Genomic DNA, 19,336 nt, shown 5'->3' with positions numbered 1-19,336 from the left:
GCCAGAAACATAACAGCCCCCACTGCCTGTCCCTGCAGCCCCCCAAAAGCCAGAGCCACAACAGCCCCCACTGCCCGTCCCTGCGGCCCCCCAAAAGCCAGAGCCATAACAGCCCCCACTGCCCATCCCTGCAGCCCCCCAAAAGCCAGAGCCATAACAGCCCCCATCCCGCAGCCCCCCTGAAAGCCAGAACCATGTGGTCCCCCACAGCCCATCCCCTGCAGCCCCCCAAAAGCCACAGCCTTGTCGGCCCCCACTGCCTGTCCCCGCAGCCCCCCTGAAAGCCAGAGCCATGTCATCCCCAACCCCGCAGCCCCCCTGAAAGCCAGAGCCATATCAGCCCCCACCCTGCAGCCCCCCAAAAGCCAGAGCCATGTCGGCCCCCACTGCCTGTCCCTGCAGCCCCCCAAAAGCCAGAGCCTTGTCGGCAGGTAACGGGTTTATTCTTGGGTTTTCCTCCCCAGGAGCGGGGCAGCGGTGGCCGGCCAGGGGCCAGGGTGGACATTGTCACACGGTGCAGTTCCCCTCGCCGTAGCGCCGGCACTTCATCACCTTCAGGTAGGTCTCCACCTTGTGCAGGTCCTTCTTGAAGCAGGAGAGCAGGCCGTAGTTCTTCAGCAGGGCGTCCTCCGTGCGCAGGTGGATGTCGAATTTGTCGTAGGTGGGTTTGAGCAGCTGGGGACCCCGCGGACCCCTGTCCTCCAGCTCCTGCAAGGGGATGGAGGTGCTGGGGATGAGGGGCCCAGCGCCCAGACCCCCAGCCGCTTTAGGGGAGGTTGGGGGTCTTTACCCCCCACCACCTCTTAAACGTACCGGGGAGTTTATGCGTTTACAGGAAGGGTCATTGCGCAGGGGTGATGCTGCACTAATTGCTGGCAGGGAGAAGGGAGCTGGAGGGAGGCAGGAGCAGGTCTGGTGGGGTCATAAAATAAGGGGGAGTTGTGGGGTCTTCTCTCCGTAGCTGCTCCAGCCAAGGAGATGGGGAACTGGGCAAATAATTCTCTTTTCTTTCCCTTTCCCAGGGAACAAAGTTCTGACCCAAACCTGAGCCAGGCGCATCTGGAGCAGAGACCTGCAGCCCGCCGCTCCTGCCCTGCTCTGCTCCCCAGCTGGCACAGTACGCAGGGCAGTTGGGGTTAAGGAAAGTGTAAATGCATTAAATGTCATTATTTGTCTACTTTCTGTGTGCTGCTTCCCAGTGCCCGAGCACATACCAAATGGCGAACAAAATCTGGAGAGGGTGCTGATACACATACTTCAGCCGAAGTGCCAGGACAGAAGATCTCTGCTTACTCTCAGGGCCTGACTTTCAGACTTACTTAGATGCCAGAAGATGTAAATAATTGCCCAGATTCATTTCTTATAGGTCTCAGAGCTCTAGCTACATGATGATGCTGGCAGATAGACTGAGCTATAGAGCAAGCATAACTGAAAAAGGTGTCCTGGCAGATAATAAGCTATTTCATTTAAAACAACAAAGCAAAACTCAAGAGTGACCCTTGAAGAAGATCATGCTCCAGCTCTCACCAGCTGCCTGGGTGCTGTATTAATCTAAGAGAAACTTCAGAGCCTAGGCTTCCATCTGTATGCAGGTTGTTTTTATAAAATGTCCTAAATCCTTAAAGCCAGGCTGCAAACCTTGCAAAATGTACTCCACTTTCAAGTATTTTGCATGGACATCTAGCAAACATTATGCTGCCATTTGTACAGCAGATTTAAGCAACTGAGTATTCTTTGGTGCTGGGTTTAGAAAGACTTTGGATCGGGACTGTTGTGATATTCCTGGTCTGTACTGCTCTGAGTGGTTATGGCAGTGCTATTAACATTTTTTATGTGTTTTCTTATAGTCCCCAGTGATGAAACATGTGCAACAGGGTGTCATGATCCCATTTTCTTAAGGTAAGCGGAGTCCAAAGGATGCCACTGGTCTTCAGAGTGGAAGGTGGGGAGATTTCTCATAGCCTTTGGATCTTGTGGAAGACCCCGAGAGCTGAGTGCCCAGCGTCTAGGATATCCCTATTATTCTATAGTCATGCTACATGCTGCAACTTACCCTCATCAGAGCTTGGATCCCTTCTTCCAAGTCCTTTAGTTTCTCATACACTCTATCTGAGGTGCCAAAAACCAGATTGTTTGTGAACACCTTGCTTAGGTATTGCACTGGGGTCAGCCAGGACTGGATGAGAACCAGTGAAAACCGAAGAAGCTCTATGTCCTGAAATTAAGAAATAAAAGGATCAAAGCTGTGCAGGTGAGGTATTTGGTAGTGCATTACCAGTGCATCTTGCTCCCTCTGAAACGACCTGGAGGTGACCCAGAGATGTGCTGCAACTTCAGCAGAAGAGGCACACAAGTTTGGAAGCTGCAGAGCACCACCCAGACATGTGCGCTGCGCAGACAACGGTTTTTCTCATCCTTGGGGTGGGAATATGATTTATAGCACAAGCCCAAAGAGTCTGTCTTTCTTCATGCAGGGTTTAAATAGTAAAAAAGGGTGAGGAGGAATGAAGCGCTGAAGTGCTCACAGATGGAAACCCTCAGTTCCTGTAATGAAGCACAGCTGGGCTCTTCAAGCAGGTCTGTGCTTGCCCTGGGGGGAGAGAACTTACCGATTTCTGCTGGGCATCATCCTTCCCCGTGGGAGCAGGGATGGTTTCTGAGTAACAAAACGCTGCCTGGGAATTTTTGTTGGCGTGCCTTTGGTCCTCTGGAATATAGGTGCGTTCCTGTGGAGACATCCCAAATACACTCAGACCTGTTGCCCAAGTGCTGGGAGAAGACCATAGACACTTTCCTAAGCTGTCGTGAATGGTTGCTCCTTGCAAAGAAATAAATGTGAGACATAAGGTGTCTCTGTACAGGGTTGCCAGGTAGGAAGCAGGAGTTTGCGTGTCGGCACAATAGCTACCAGACCTAAAGGTCTTGCTGTCACTAAGGCAAGGTGCTAAGCCTAATGCAAAACACTTTTGGACCAGGTTCTCCCAAGGAGCAGATGAGCCCCAGGGACAGCTCTTGCCAAAGTGACAGCTCCTGCCAACAGCAGAAACTGGAGAGTTTTAAGCACTCGGACTCACCCAGAGCCAAAGGTGACCAACACAGTGAAGACTGGCAAAATATTCATGCCATCTCCCACTGCTGTCAGAGCCGGGTTTCTCTTTGAGGCAGCTGACCCTGAGCAGTAGTTTTGTGCATCGTGGGCAGCGATGGCCCCAAAGGAGGGGACTGTGCGGCACGAGAGGTGGGGCAGAGCTGAGAGGAGGAGACAGGGTCCAGGCTGATGGGACATAGCCTGTCCCATCCTATGAAGACCCTTTCTCCTCATCAAGAGCTGACAGAGAAGACACCCATAGTTCAAAAGTCTGTTTCTAGCAAGTTACACAGTCTTAAAACTGTCAGGCGAATGCAGAAGAGGTGGCTGGAGGCCACAACACTTACGAACTCTTTGTATGTCTCAGCAGCCAGGAGGTGAAGATGCTGAGCCCTCAGCACCGCGTTGGCGAACAGGTTGGAAAGGGGCATGGCCGGGAAGGTGGCGGCTTCCTGCGGCCACTGCAGTCCCAGAGTGATCACAGCAACGAAGAGAGGAGAGAACCATGACCCTGCAGCAAAGCGGAGAGGTGTTAGCAGCCCCTTCGTGACTGCGCTGAGGCGGAGGGTGGCACTGGGAATTAAGTCCCAGCCTTTTCTCCCGGTGCTGGCTGCAGGGCTCACCTTCCTGGATGTCTTGCTGGGCTCTGTGGGGGAGCGTAGCCGCCCCCCAAATCCAACAAACCCCTGTCCCCTTTCACTAGACGTGCCCTCGGGGCTTCTGCTGCTGCCAGTGTTACAGGCAGTGTCTTCCTGGCTGAAGAGTCATTGTTGCTCCATGAAAACTAGTCCGTGTCCCTGTGTTTTTTCCTAACTCATGTTTTTCTGTAGGCCTTGCCCTCGTGAGAAAAGCAGCCTGAACTCCTCTTCATTGCATGAGCAAGCAGAGGATGGTGAGTACCTGGTGAGGACCTGGGGGTCCCTCGCTTTAGCCTTGGTTTACACAGTGCTGCTGACCTGAACCCGGCCGTCAGCCTTCACTAGGATGAGAGCTGACGATGTTCCCTGTGCTGTCACCAGCTGATTTTGCCCTCTGGGACATGCCTGTAGAACCTGGTGATCTTTGTCAAGCCTAAAGGTTTTCAGCTCCTGACAGCTAACTCACACAAGCGTCCACCTGGGCTTACAAAGACCCTGAAGTTCATCTCAGACTAATGCCCTTCAGTGGAGGAATGCCCTAGGCATTAGACATCATCCTGATCCATCTTAAACTTTGCTTATGAGTTTTAATATCCCTGCCAACACTTACATTAACAACAACTGTTATAACTGTGATTTAACCTTGTTCTTCATCTTCTCCACCCTCTCTCCTTGCCCACTTTAGGCTACAGACTGCCCAAGTTAATTCATGGATTAAAGTCACACTGTAGGGAAAGGGGTATTTTTTTTTCATTGATTTCTAAGTTGCCACATTTTAATTTAGGGCTGGCAGGGAGCGCGTATAGCCATCACAACCACAACCACATATATATATATGTGGTATAGCCAACCACAGTACCACCCCAGCATCATCTGCCATCACCCTCAGCGTGCGACAGCACTGACAACCCTTTAAAACCGAAATAAAGAAAAGTACCTGGAGCCATCTCTGCCTGGTGAGTTGCTCAGGTGTTGCTTGACAGTGATTGTTTCTTCCTTTCATCTAGGCTGGTAAAGAAAACTGGTGAGCCACCCCTTATATAGCAGGGGGTTTGTTTAAAATGTATACATGTGTTGACGATCACAACAACTTCTCTATATTTTCTCCGTGCATAAATGCACAAGTGTTCGCAATGGTGCTACCTAATTGTAGTCATTTATACATAGATGTAAAGGTTGGGGAGGTTGTTTGCCTAGGGATGAAATCAGTGCTGGATGATTTCACCATATTCTGCTGTTTACTGCAAATAAAAGTTTCTTGATCATTGGAAGACCCATCCCAAATCAGACCAGTGCTTTTTCATGGTGGAAGTTGCCATGTCACCTGATTTTCCTGCCTGGCTCTGCAGCCTTGGCCCGCAGTTAACAGGGCTGACTGGTCCATTTGGGAGATGTTTTGGGAGACTTGAAGCAAGTAGAATATTTCCCCCTTTATTGTTAGCGGGAATAGAGCTAGATGGATAGTCAGATGGATCCTGTTGCTGGCAAGTAATTTTGTGCGATTTCTACCAAAATTTCAAAAGTTCAGCAAACGGTTTTGGTGAGCCTATTTGCTGTAAGTGTGACAAAGAGCTGTTGTACTCAGGTGCTTGTTTGGGTACCAGCCTGCCCACTGCAAATCCAGGTGCCAGAGCTCTGGGAGTTTTCTCACACCCTTAGCTGGACAAGGCTGGGAGAAGATCTGGTGACGAGCGTCCTCCTGCTCTTGCCTGAGATACAAACGTGAAGTGTCTCCGGATTAAGCAAAGGGCTGGTGTGGACAGGAGGTAGGGGAGGTGGGGAAGAGGAGAGGTCACAGCACACCTATCCCTGCTTTTGAGACAGAACCTGGATGGGCAACTCCAGGGGGGGCTTAAAGGACTTTTACTCCCCACAAGGCACTGCTTATCCCAAACCACACGGTTTTGGCTCTTTCTGTGGGTGTCAGGGACTGCTCCCTGGTCAGGGTGGTGATGTGGCTGCCTTGGGCCCTGCGTTTGCTGTGACCCCTGGCGTGGCTCTGGTTTCCAAGAGGCAGCATCATCGCCGGGGTGGCTGGAGCAGAGGGTGCAAGAGCTGGTTAATAAACATGCCAGGGAGAGCGCGGTCTGTTCCGAGAAGCCCCCGGGTGTTTGCTCGCTGGAGATGTGGTGGTGTCGCACAGTAAATGTCAGTCCCTAGAGAAGAGGGAACAGTGGGTCCTGCAGCTATCAGGTATCCCGTCACCCAATAGCCAGCAACATCTGGGTGTGTTTTTCTACTCCAGGTCGTGTTTAAATATGTCAATATTTGTCAGAGATGAGGAAAGCAGCAGGCACCCCAGCCCAGCACAGGCTCTGCTGCCCGTTAATGATGATGCTCTTACCACCGCAGCTAGGTCGGTACAGCAACTTGCACCTGAGTCCTGCCCATCATTGCTGCCCTGCTGCCTCCCTATCTCTGTTAGTAAAAGCGTGGTAATAAATCAACTTTTTTTATGTTGCAGCCAAGCACGGAGATAGCAGGATGATCCAGGCTCGGCGGTGCCCCTGAGGCTTGGTTTGTTCCCTATCATCTCTGAGCATTAAATGAGGCAGAAGTGTCGTGGAGAAGGCAGTGCGTGACTGTGAAGCGCTGGGCTGGGCAAACACATGCCACTGGCAGAATTACAGTTGCATAAGCAGCTCTCAAATATCAGCTTGGCATTTTTCTAGCTTTCAAATGCCTGCATTTGCGGCCCAAAGTAGCATTTCATCGTAACACTGTGATTTCCGAGTTCCTTTTTCTTTTTTGAACGAGACAGAACCCCTCAGTTCTCTGCAGGATGGGCCCATGTCCACCTGCCTTACCCTGAGCATCACCAGCAGCATCTAAACAAGTGAAGCAATTCTCCTTTGGAGGCATGTGTACACCCTGGGTCCTGGTGACCCCCCAGCCTGGGATGCTTATGTGGCAAGGACCTTCCCAGCCAGGTGGGTGAGCCGAAACCAGTACAGAGGAGCCGGCTGCTGGCCCGCAGCCCAGCCCCGCTCCTTGGTGGGCAGCGACGTGGTTGACGGAGGTTTGAAGTGACGGTTGACCCGGGAGGGTAAATATTCCTTGTCAGATTGGACTGATGGGTTTTATTTACTGGAGCTGGAACTGCTCAGTTTGACTGAACCCATTTCTAAAGATGAGACTGGAGAGGTCCAGGACAGCAACCCAGTCTGTCTAACCATCCGGCTGGTGGTAGGGATAGCAAATCCGGACAAAATACAGAGCCTGGACTATATATATACCGAAATAGATTTATTTACATTCAAAGCATTTTAAATACAAACCTATCTCAATATAAAACTAAAACAATGCCCTGTCTCCAGGCTCCCTAGAAACTATGTGTAAACATTTTAAATAAACCACTAACACTACAGAAACGTTTATTTGCTTCTGGCATTTTAAAGGAAGCCGAAGCCCTGGGCTGAGAGGGTGGCCGTGCACACAGAGCAGAACTGGTGTTCTGAAACTGCTTTTTGACACGGGTGGCTTCCTCTCCAGGTGCAAACGACAGGTTCTCCTCGTTTTCGTATTACTCGGTGTCAGTTGAATGAGTTGTTTACGCAGAGCGGAGATAAAAGGTCCGGAATTGGGAAGGCCAGAAAATCCGCCTTCCACTTCCATTTCGTAACTGAAAACAAGGGATGGAGGGATGAGTTCTGCTGGTCCTTGACAAATATAGAAACTGGCAACAGCCCCTTCACTTTTCTCACTGTGAATAATCTTTATTTAATTAATCATTTTTATAAGTAAACCATGTTTAAGTAACTTGTGTATACATGTGCATGCAACAAATTTGGGATAGTTTTATTTAACTAGTAAAAATCAATCCTAAAATGCTTGTTTTATGCTATTTTGGTTGAATTCCATTTTTCCATGAAGGTGGTTTACTGGTAAAAAAAGGGCCATGCTGTTCCCTGCGGAAAAGCCCTGTTTGCTCACAATTTTACCCTCCTTCTTCTGCTGAGTGTTTTGGGAAGCGGAGCAGTCCTGCCTGCTTCTTCTTGGAGCCCAAAATGTCATGAGCAATAGGGGTGCAGCGACTGTGGCCTCTCTGAGTGGGGGCAGGCTTCCAGCCACGCAGTCCTCATCACCCCCTTGTCCTGCCAAGCCCACCCAACCCACCGCGCTGTGCTGCCCGTGCTGCTCCAGACCCCCCAAGCCCTGGCACTGGGTGCCCAGCCAGCCCCACACCCCATCACCCCCATGGCTGCTGGTGTCATGCCTTGATAGCTTTTATTAACAAAACCAATTAGCACTGCTCTGCTCCTCTGCAGATGTTTTTAGCTTCTCTTGTGACACCAGATGTAGCCGGGTGCTGAGCTCCTGGCCCTGGGTCCTGTTCTCCCGCTTTGGGTCCTGGTGATGGTCTTTGTGTCCCGTCCCAAGCTGATGTCGTGGGACCGTGGGGGTCCTCCTGTGCATGCTCAGTGAGAGCTTCCAGGGGAGCCTCACGGCTGCTCTCGGCTTTACATCGCTGGGCTCGGGACTCTGACGGGGTGAAGTTTGGTTTCTAGCTAAGGTGGACCCATGAAAAGCTGTTCCTTATTCCCAGCGCATCCCTCTGACACCTGCAGCAGGGTTATGGGACACCCCCGGCCCAGGCACGGCAGGACGCAGCAGGATGTGAATTTACCCATTACCTTTATTAGGACTTCAAAAAGCAGTTGGACATTTGTGTCCCACAGTGTACAACTTTCCCATAGGTTCTGAGGTCGCACACGTCCCTCACCATGGGGACGTCCTTGTGGCACGGACCAGCTCTTGCCTGGAGAGGAGCAAGCCTTGTGCAAGACTCTCTGGGTGAGAGCCGTCTCCTCAACTTTTCCTGTAGTCTTTGGGGAGAAAGAGGTGCTTTTGGAGGACTCTCCTTCTCAGAAAACTGCCAGCTTGGCCTGCTGGACACCTCCATGGCTTGCGAGCTAAACAGTGGCCCAAAATTCACTTGTTATAATGCCCACATGGTGCTGCTCACCTCGGCTCCTCTGCCAGGGCTGCAGCAGGGTCTTGCAGCGCAGGAGGGTCCTTGCAGCATGAAGAGTGATCGTGCCTGGTCCTCTCCTTCCCAAGGATGGTAGGGCTGGAGGAGACCCACCCACCACCCACCCTGGTGCTGCCATTGCATTAACCATGCAGGAGCTCAGCGCCGCGGTGTGGGGCTGCCTGGGGTTTGGGGCCAGTTTGCTGCCAGGGGGCTTGCAGGTGGCTCCTAATTTCTACATAGGCTTTAGGGGTTCATCAGCGGGGCGGTAAGAGGGGCAGCTGGGGCAGGGCAGCCTTGGTGGGCACAGCCTGGGTGCAGCAAAGCCAGCACCCAAGGGCAGCAGGACTTGAGCTCCGTGCAAGGCTGCTGGAGGTGATTTGCAGCCTGGGATCGCAGCCCAGTGGTCCAGGGCAGGAGCCGGGGGTCCAGGGCAGAAGGGGCCTGTCCCTGCCGGTGCTGGCAGGGTGCTGGCAGGGAGCCATGCCGCCGGTGCCAGCCTGGTGGTGGGTGTAGGACCCCTCACTCTTCACCTGGGTGCTCCCCAACTGTCCACTTGGCCTTCACGTCCCGGAAAGGAGTGATGTCCTCGTAGGTGGCCATCTGCTCCACCTCCAGGCCCTGCACCAAGAAGAAGAAGGTTGAGACACGGGTGCAGGACCACGGTTCCATGCACAGAGCATCCCCCTTTGGGACCCCCAAGTGGGGACCCATCTCCAGGCTATTCCCTCAGAGATCGGGGCAGCTTCTGAGAGAGAAGATGAAGATAGATGGCTGGATGGGCTCAGAGCTTGGCTTGGTTTTACGAGCAGATCTTCAAGGCTGATGTGCAACAGGCACTTGGGAGGAAGGTGCCCTGATGCGCCCTGCGAGGGCTGGTGGTCCCTGGCAGACGCCCAGCAAGGGCACAACTGGCTATTTCAAGGCTCAGGTTGATATTACAAAGGTACTTCTGTAATAAATGCAGCATTACCTCATAGGTGTGGTCCTCCTCTGGGCTTTGCTTGCCTTCAGCCTATGGAGAAGAGAGTCACAGGCTGGGTGTCAGCACTCACCGAGATCCTCCCACTCCCTGTCCCCGGCATTGTCCCCCGAGGCCAGGTCCCACTGCTTCCACAGGGGAATCCATGCAGTCCCCGACACCATTGTAGATGCTTACTTTCCCACTTCAGCAGGATGGTGCTGTGAGCACCGCAGCAGTGAAGCTGGGGACATCCCTGCCGCTGGAGACACTGTCACTTACCTTATCCAGGAAGAGGAGCATGGGGATGCTGATGAAGATGACAAGCAGGATGGACTGGATAATGATGATAGCGTCTTTCAGGGTGTTCCTGCTCTGGAGCTGCTGGATGCTGCTGTGACCTGGGAGCAGCAGCACAGGAAGATCCCCAAGTCCCACCTTGTGCCAGGCTCCCAGGAAACAGGGGTGAGCTCAGCATGGCCACAGGCTCATGTGTCAGCCAGAGCGGACGGGAGGAACCAGGGTGACATGCCCTCCCCTCAGGAGAGACCAGAGCATTGTGAACTGGCCCTGGGGTTGGCATCAAGGACCAGCTCTGGGGTGAGACACCTTGGGCAGGACCCACCACTAACCAGGACCAGGAAAAATCTGATTTATTAGGAGAACGCAGTCCCTGGGATGTGTTTTGGCAGGATGGACATGACAGGGCAAACCGGGGAAGGTTGTCCCACTGCTTGGTGGCTGGCAACGAGCAAAGAAATCTCTGTGGTGCCATGGAGCATCTACAGTTCTATCTGAAAGGGTCCCACCAGCATGGGGAAAGGTGGGTGCATAGGAGCATGATGTGAGGTTCATATAGAGGGGGAAGGGGTGAGAGAAGGAGAAGGAACGTCTCCTTGGGGTGCATGGAGGATGGGGAGCTCCCACTCACTCAGGACTTTAAGCTCTGTCCCGCACAAGTGCGGCCGCCTCTCTGCCGTGCGGTTCTTGCTGTCACACACGTAGATGCCGTTGTCCTTGTAGGTGATCCTGGAGATGGTGAAGTTGATGAGGTGGGCTTTCCTCTCGATGCTGTAGCGGGAGGTGCTATAATCCAGCTCATAGAGGTCATTGCTGTCCTTTTCTGCTTTGTACCACTGCATGCTATGGGGCTCCTGGGTGTAGCAGATGAAGTGGACGGGCATGTTCTTCTTGGCTGCTACGTAGCGCGGATGCTGCTGCACCATGGGGCACCTGCTGCCTGCCAGGGAACAAGGGTGGTCATGGCAAGCAAGGACCTGGTGCCTGGGAGTGTCAGAATAAAAGCTGCCCCCATGAGACGCACCGCCCCCCCCCCCCCCCCCAGCATCTCCCAAGTCAAGAGTTTTCCATTTCCATGGATTATACTGCTTTTGAGCATTCAGCTTTGTTTTGGTGGATTATAATCATCTGGGGGTAGAAACCAGAGACTTTTGGTGAAAACATGCTTTTGATGGAAACTCCTTTTTCTGTGGGAATGGCTTCACTCAAATACTTTTTTGCTGCTCCCACCCTTCTCTCTGTGCATCTCCAGAATTCCAGGCTGTGCTGGCACATACCATGGAGCCTTTGCTCGGACAAACCCATCTCCCCAGCTGGCTTCACTCATGCTTCCACATTTTTTGCATGTTGCTGTATTTTGTGTTTTTGCCTGTGTTTTGGTCCCAGAGCTGGGGAGTTTGAGGACTTGTTTGGGTTGCAGAATTCGTGCTTAATACCCTGTGGGTGGGAACGGTGCGAGCGCTGTGTGTGTGAGCCCCGTGGCTGGTCCCAAGGCATGGCTTGTCCGTGCCACGTGCTCTGCAAACGCAGAGGGAAAACGTGTGTGTGTTTAGGGAAGACAAAACGGATCCCACTTGGCAGAGGGAGAGCAAGCTGCAGGGCTGGGGAAGTGCCCTGGAGGAGGTCACAGCCTGGGAATTGCCTTTGTGATGGAGAAGGCCTGTGGGTGATGGGACATCTCCTGCTCTGCAGGGGATGGGCACCTTCATGGCATAGCCAGTGAGGACAGGGGGGACCTGGGGGACACAGGCAGGGAAAGACCGCAGTGCGTCTGAGCGGTTACCTGTGCTGCTCCTGGTGCTGTTCTGGTCTGCTGAGATCCCACCTGCAACACAGAAGAAGGGCCATGAGACAGTGGCCAAGAGGCCATGTAGGTCAAGCCCATGTAGGATGTCCCGTGTGGGGTGGCATGTAGCGTGGGCCCTTTGCGCCCACTCCTTACGGGGTGGAGTGCTCAGGAGCATCAGCCAGAGCCCCACTCAGAGCACGTGGGGCAGCGCAGGTTTGGGTTCAAACCCTTCAATTTCCATCCCATCTTCTGACTCTTCTCTAACTTTCAGGTTGGCATCCTAGTGAAACCTGCCTTTGCTATTAATATTCCCCCAGGCTGGCACCTCTCAGAAAGGGTCCAGACAGACTCACACATCTTTATTTACACTCTCCATTTTCTGAGTCAAGCAGAAACACTTTCCCTGCTGGGGCTTCCCTGGTCTTGGAGCCCCACGGTGGCCAGGGGACTTCTCAGACCCTGAGGCCGTGCAGCTCCCCAGGACAAGAGCAGGATGGAGCTGTGGGACCTGTGATGTGGTGCAGGAAGTGGGGTGAGGCGGAGACCCCCCAGCACCCATGGGTGCCCCTGCCCGCAGCTCCAGTGCCCCTGTGCCTCGGTTCCTCTTGCTGCAGCTGGGCAGGAAGCACCAGCCCTGTTTACCGCAGCGCTTCAGTGCCCAGCTCTGCTTGCTGAGCCCTCGCCAGACCCCTGTGGGGAAGATGCATGGAGGTGGGGGCTGCACCACCTCCCAGCATCTTGGGGCAGCTGCAAAACTCCCCTCAGAAGAAGAAGAAGGAAGGTTCAGCTCCCTAGCCTGAGCTTTGCCCCGAGCCTTGCCACCCTGCTGCAGACCCTTCTGCCCCGAGCAGCAGCCTGGCAGGGACCTCCTGGCTCAGCCTTGGGCTCCCCTCCCTCCCCCAGAGCCTCTTCCATGTCCATGCTGCCCTGTTCACCTCCAGCAACTACACCTCTGCGGGCAAACTCTCCCCTTCAGCCCCATTTCTTGTTTTCTGAGATGAGGAGATGCGCCTTGCCTGGGCTGTGTGTTGGGTATGTGTCCCTGCCACCTGCAGTCCTGCCAGCCAGCTGAGACACAGGGCTTTGCCATCCGTGTCTTGTTGGTGTTTCTAAATGAAGATCGGGCTGGTCCCTCACCCTGAAAGTCCTCACACACCTCAAAACCAAGATTTCCATTGCAACCATGGGTGAGCTGAGCTTCCCCTTTCCTCATGAAGCCACCACAAGAGCCAGGATGAAACTCTGTGACCTCAAGTCTGTGCTGGACTTGAGCAGTCACCCAACAGAAACGCTTTAGATACCCTAGATACCCTTTCTCTAGAGGACACAAGTTTCCCCAGCATAGGGTGGGATCTGCTGCAGGTTTTTGTGGGTGTCCCTGCACTGAGCAAGAGGGGTTGGATGGGAACAGGAGCTGTGTCCCAGGTTTAGCTGCTGTTTCTCCATGGGGCTGCAAAGGGGATCAGCACAGGGATGTTCAACCAGGGCCTACAAATCATGTCCAAGAGGATTTTTGCTCCCATTTCTTCTCCACTCCCAGGCACTGAACCCCACGGAGCAAAGGCATGTGGCTTGTCCATGGCCTGAGTGATGTTCTGGCCCCATCCTCAACAGCCCTTCTTTCCTGCCACCTGCAACCACAACCGGGCAGGCTCTGCACCCCCACAGCACCGGGCTCCTGCCAAAGCCAGCTGGCCATCTGAGAAAGTGTCCTGTCACTGCACCCCAACGGGAAGCAAAACCCTAAACCCGATGCAGGTGTTGAGCCCCAAGCCCCCGGGGGTCCTCCCTGGCTCCGCTGCGCCGGGGGCTGGCTCCCTGCACAAAGCAGGACTGAGAGCAGTGATTGCAAAGCTTAAAACAAATGCATTTAAAGCCAGACCTGGGTGAAGTCCCTGGGTGCACTAAGCAAGGGATGCGTGCTGGTGCATCTCCTGGCTGCGTGTTTCCTTGCTCTGAAATGCAAAGCCCGTCTTTGACACCTACCTGTGACCAGAGCCATCAGCCAGAGGTTCACCTGGAGCACCCAGACTCTCGTGCAAAACCCAGCCATCTTTCACTGCAAAGGGCAGGGAAGCATCCAGTCGATGGCCCTTGCTTCTGCAATACCCCGCAGCCTCTCCAACCACCTTGGCCTCCGTACCTAAAAATGGCAAAGCTGCTGCTACGAGACGGCCCCTTTCCTGCTCATGTAAATCCTCCTCGACGGGGACTTTCCCCTTGGGGCTGGTTTTGAATGCAGCGCAGACGATGGGGTGGCTGGTGCCTGCGCCCTGCGCCCTGTCCAGCCTCGTGTCCCTGGGCTGTGCTCGTTATTTGATGGAGGTGACCGTGACTGGTGTAGGTCTGCACCAGAACCGGGGATGAGCCCATCTGCAAAGTGGTTGGTGATGCCAAACCGGGGCCGAGCACGGGAATGTGCCCAGGGAGCGGGATGTGACTGGCAGCATGTCCTCGCTTCTGTGGGGGTAGAAGGTGTAGGTGACCCCCAGGGTGGCATCCCAGCTCCACAGCAGCATGGGCAGATCCCCCTGCTCCCCCCTCCACCCCTCCCCCGGCGCATTTAACCCTGCGGTTGATGGGCAGGGCTGATGCTGGCCCAGTTGCAAGAGCTGGAGCAGCAATGGGGTGGGAAGAGGGGATGTTTGTGGGGTTTCTGCTCTCTGCTTATTGTGGGGTGCACCGGGACTGGTCCCCCAGCTCTCATCCTGCATTCTGGATTGTCCCTGAAGGCAGCCTTCCAGGGAAGGATGAAATCTGGAAGAGGAGAGAGATGGCCAAAACGAGGTGTCACCTCCCTGGGTGCCTGCCATGCCCATCCTTCTCCACACCCTGTTTTCCATGACTGAGACCCTTCTCTGTGAGTCCTTTGGAGACAGCCAGTCCCTGGGGAAGTGCAACGTGGCACCCCAAGGGGAGCTCTGTCCCCTACTTTGCTCTGATGCAGAAATACGCTTTTCCACCGTGCCATGCCCTCCTGTGACTTACTGGCTGCGGATGAGCACTGAACTGTAACTCCATGTGAAAAACACCTTTGGGTACTTCTGCCAACCGTTGGTCCCCAGAGCCTGGGTCTCTCTGCCTGGGCCCTCCCCACACCTTCACCTCCTGCAGCTTTGGTGGCTTTTTTGCTGGTTCTGAGCATCTGGTGGCTGTTGGGAACCAGCCTGAGCCTCACCCTGTACACAAGGGGACACGAAACAAGAAAGAGAGAAATAAAGGTTTCCAGAGAAGGGCTGGCCCCAGGAGGGAAAGAGAGATGATGGGAGAGGTGCTCTCTCCTGAAAGAGCAGGCAAGTCACGCCGTGCGTGGTGCTGTACCTGCTGCCATCACTCCAGGTCTTGTTAGAAAATCACAGCCTGGCCATGACGTCCCGGCAAGGCAAAAGCAACAGGGCATCCCCATACGCTCGGGCAGGCACTGGGGTGATTCTTATCAAGCCCAGGGGTTGGAGGTGGGAGCTGCGATGAGCAAGGCAGGGATGCTGGAGGTGCCTGGGAAAGCCCTGCAAGGTGATGCCAGGAGCGGGGCACAAACTAAAGGGTTTGCAGTGACGGTGGCAAACTACCCCGCTGCACTGCTCGCAGGCTCCTTGGAACCCTTGAGCAGGCACAGGGCTGGTCCAGAGGGGCTTCGTCTCCCCTTGAAGTCCCCTGTGCTTGCAGTACCCAGTGGCACAGGATGTAGGGAGACCTGATGGCTGTGTGGGAAGGGTCCTGTGTCCCCATGCCTCATCCCCTGGGCCACCCTGGCTCCCCAGCCCACGGCACCTGGCCAGACCATGCCCTGTGGGCACAGCAGAGCTGCTGCTGGGCAGCTGCACCCTTCTCCAGCCCATTCCTATTCATCAAGGCTTGGGTTTCACTGCTGTCCTCTCCCCTGCCACAGGAGGACAGGGACGGTGGGTTGTGTCACCTCCTCTCTCCAGCCCCCTGCCTGTATGGTACCGTGATGCTCCTAACTTGAATTACACTGGCCCTGGGATGAGCTGTTCCAGTGAGAGAAAAAACACAGTGGTGAGACCGTGCCATGGCCCTTGGGGACGTCAGCAGGTCCTGGAGGCGGCTCCTCCTCCAGCCACACATTGACGCAGAAACCTCCTTCACCCGCCTGCAGCCTTCTCCTTGTGATGCTGAACTGCTCCCGCATGGCTGGTGGGGCTGGTTGGCCCCCCAGAGCCTGCTACGGGGCAGCCTAGGGGGGCTGCACCTCCTCCAAGCCCACCTCTCTCTCCTTGGTTGGACCTGCAGCAGCATCTCCAATAGCTTTTGGGGTCAGGGCTCATTGCCGTGAGGCACAAGGGCTCCAGGGGATGTATTCATGAGCAGAGCAGGGGGCTGGGCTGGGCTGGAGATGCTCGGGGAGGCAGCCCAGGGGGGTCTCTCGTTCAGGATGGGACCACCACGTCCTGCTGAGGACAGCAGGTCCAGCCAAGGTCATGCACAGGGTCTCCCCATATCTCCTTGGAGAAAAAGGAGGGTGCATTTACCCCTCCCAGGGTCAGGGAAAACATTTTCCCCCTCTAACACACACCAACACATTTAGTTTTGTAATAATAGACCATTTACAGTTGTTTATTTTAAGAAATGTACAAAGAAGAATGGCTTTAGCTCACACAAATCCTGCTCTTTGGCATTTTTTCCATCACCGACGACACATACGTACAAGCAGCATCGATTGTGAACCACAATCCGGGCTGGAAACTGCCGTGCCGTGGATGCTTCCCATGCAAACGCCACTGAAAGCAGCACAGGCTCCTGTTCCAGGGAGCATCACCCTACGCAACACGGAAAGGAAAGCACAACGCCACGGGATGAGCAGAGCGACCCTGGCTCTGCCGCCTGGCTGACAGCACATGGATGCAAGCAAGCTCAGCACCGCCCCTGGCCAGCCTGAACATGGGGCATCCGTAACGGCTCAGCGCCAAAACAAGCCCAAGAAAAACAAAATATATTATTATTATATTAATAATACAAAAAGACAGACCCTTTGACTTCAAGAAGCAGCCCTTGTTTTAAGTGGAAGAGGTTTTGGTTCATGTTTGTTTTGATCAGGAGGGTTTTTTTTTTCCCCCTTTCGAAGGCAGATGCCAGTCCAGAGCTGAACTCGGGGCCTTTTGCACAATTTTCTTGATTTGTTTTCCTTTTGCCCACCTGTGTAAAGAGCAGCAAAACCCTTTCCCCCCCACCCCGAGAGAACGCTCCTCTGCCAGGAGGGTTCCTGGCAAGGACCTGCCTGGCTCAGCAGAGATGCCAGCACGTGCCGCTGGGTCCCCTCCAGAGCCCCAGCCGAGGGAGGGATGCTCTGCCTGAGCATTCTGGGATGTCCACCCCGGTGGGACCATTCATCACCTTAAAGCTCCCGGTGCTCAGCGGCTGATGGGCTTCAGGGACCCTGCCAAAGCGGCTCGTTGCAAGGACCGTTCAAACACCTGCTCCGAGCCCTGGGGATGCATCTTGTTAATTACGGCTAATCAAGAGCGCTCCAGTGGGATGTCTCCTCTTGCTATGGGGCTTGAAGGAACCCTAGAGGGTTTCTAGGGGTTACGGGGACTGGGGATTCCTGGAGAAGGTTTTCCCAAACCCTACCCTTGCCAGTGGCTTTCCTGCCACAAAATCTGGATGAAACGGGAAAACAGAGAAGAAGCGTCACTATAAATACTGTTTACATTCGTACCGTAAAGACCTGAATGATTTATGATTTCAATGCATATTCAAAGACCTTTAAAACCTGATATTTAACCCTGAGAACATATCTGCAGATGCTTTGTTTGGGCTATGCAAACAAATCATTAAGACATAATTGCACTTTCTCTGTATGTAACAAAAAATAATCCATAAAGCTTATTCAAATATTCAAAAGAAAGGTGCTACTTTAAGACATTGAAGATTTTTGTTCACAAAACCTTGTTCTTTTCGGTAATTATTCTTAATATTATTTCACTTGGCTCATCTGTCACTGGCTACTCGGCTGCACTCTGGAAGAATAATACACAAGAAAATCTCTTAACTGTGAAATAACATTAATAATTACTTTAAGTAAAAGGACAGCCATACTCGTTTGTTAATGTCTGAAAAACATCGTTACCATGATGAGATCATTTCAAAACTAGAATGTTTCTCTTTCACCAACAGGAGATTTCACATTTAATTCTCATAAGAAAAAAAATCTTAAACTGTTTGTAAGTGCAGTGATCTGTAACAACAAGGATCGGTAAGAGATCCTGCTTCGAAAGTTGTCTACTTGAAATATCTGAAATTAGCTCAATATCTAAGATCTATTGATCTGTATATGGAAGAGCTCTTGAAAAGGAGATACAAATGAAGTCTTTTCAGGCTGGGCAAGAGATGGAAGCCTCCTTCTGTTATACCAGCGACTCTTTCACAACACGTTCCTTATCACACACTTTTGCTTCACCTGGAGCATCTGGCGTCTCTGAGCTGGGAATGGGCACAAGACCAATGGCAGGGGCTGTCTCCACATCTGTCCCACTGTTCCCATACATCTCGTGCATTTTGGTGGCGATCAGGCCTTCCTTCTCGGGTGCGTCCTCCCTCAGGGCATCCTCGTCCTTACTGTGCCGGTACATGTAGGATGCCTGCTTCACCGAGCGCCTCAGGAGGTACCTCCGGAAAGCCCTCTGGATTTTTGTAGCACAGACTTCCTCGTGTTTCCTTTTCAGAGTGGTGGTGATGGGTTCGTAGGACACCTTTGAGGGGTTTGCAGCCATGAACTTCTCCTCCATGGTGGCCTTCAAGGCATCCATCTCTCCCGAGTCGCCCAGCACTTCCTTAGTCAAGGCAAACAGGATATCCAGACAGTGGATTTTGTCCCCAGCAACCATGGGTAGATCCATGGTGATTAGCTTGATCTTGTTTGGCTTGGGAATTTTGAGTGGCTCCTGTAAGGTGTCTACAAAGTCAGACAAGGTGCTGTACGCAATGAACTGGGTGGCGTCTGGGTCAAACTTCTCCCAAGTTTCATAAAACATTTCAAAATCATCTTCACAGAGGGGTTCGCTGCTCTCCTCCGTGGCCACGTTGAAGTTCTCCAGGATGATGGCAATGTACATGTTCACCACGATGAGAAAGGAAATGATGATGTAGCTGCAGAAGAAGAAGATGCCAATGGATGGGTTGCCACAGTCCCCTTTTACCGAACTGCCAGGGTTTTCCAGGTCAGGGTCGCAGTCGGGAGGACCGCTGTTCAGGATTGGGCTGAGGAGGCCATCCCATCCAGCCGATGTGGTGATCTGGAAGAGGCAGATGATGCTGTTCCCAAAAGTTTCAAAGTTGAAGATGTCATCGATCCCCGCCTCCTTCTTTACATAGGCAAAGTTGGACATCCCGAAGATGGAGTAGATGAACATGACGAGGAAAAGCAGGAGGCCAATGTTGAACAGGGCAGGCAGGGACATCATCAGAGCAAAGAGGAGAGTCCGGATGCCTTTCGCCCCTCGGATCAGCCGGAGGACACGGCCAATCCTTGCCAGCCTGATGACCCTGAAGAGGGTGGGTGATACGAAGTACTTCTCTATGATGTCCGAGAGGACGATACCTGTGAAGGGATGAAGAAGAGGTGAGTTTA

General features: G+C 53.3%; 3 protein-coding genes across 6 annotated transcripts in view; all 3 read right to left on the bottom strand.

Annotated features, from left to right (window-relative positions):
- Positions 1–426: 426 nt before the first annotated feature.
- Positions 427–4,731, bottom strand: GH1 (growth hormone 1). The gene is made up of 5 exons (XM_040617310.1): positions 4,664–4,731; positions 3,436–3,599; positions 2,610–2,726; positions 2,054–2,215; positions 427–708 (listed from the first exon to the last, which is right to left on the bottom strand). Exons 1-5 carry the CDS (start codon positions 4,671–4,673, stop codon positions 508–510), a joined length of 654 nt encoding a protein of 217 aa, XP_040473244.1. The 5' UTR covers positions 4,674–4,731; the 3' UTR covers positions 427–507.
- A 3,362-nt stretch (positions 4,732–8,093) lies between these two features.
- CD79B (CD79b molecule) lies at positions 8,094–13,876 on the bottom strand. The gene is made up of 6 exons (XM_040617409.1): positions 13,735–13,876; positions 11,743–11,784; positions 10,591–10,899; positions 9,942–10,060; positions 9,672–9,713; positions 8,094–9,319 (listed from the first exon to the last, which is right to left on the bottom strand). Exons 1-6 carry the CDS (start codon positions 13,799–13,801, stop codon positions 9,221–9,223), a joined length of 678 nt encoding a protein of 225 aa, XP_040473343.1. The 5' UTR covers positions 13,802–13,876; the 3' UTR covers positions 8,094–9,220.
- A 2,431-nt stretch (positions 13,877–16,307) lies between these two features.
- Positions 16,308–19,336, bottom strand: part of SCN4A (sodium voltage-gated channel alpha subunit 4) — a 39,813-nt gene continuing 36,784 nt past the window's right edge. For all 4 annotated transcript variants that reach the window (XM_040617164.1, XM_040617167.1, XM_040617166.1 and 1 more), the window contains exon 26: positions 16,308–19,306. In XM_040617164.1, the coding sequence (XP_040473098.1) occupies positions 18,114–19,306 (1,193 nt within the window). In that variant the 3' untranslated portion in view covers positions 16,308–18,113. The remainder of the gene's footprint in view (positions 19,307–19,336) is intronic.

This window comes from Falco naumanni, chromosome 18 (genome assembly GCF_017639655.2).
Source record: "Falco naumanni isolate bFalNau1 chromosome 18, bFalNau1.pat, whole genome shotgun sequence".
Classification (NCBI taxonomy): Eukaryota; Metazoa; Chordata; class Aves; order Falconiformes; family Falconidae; genus Falco; species Falco naumanni.
This window is presented reverse-complemented; position numbering and strand designations above follow the sequence as displayed.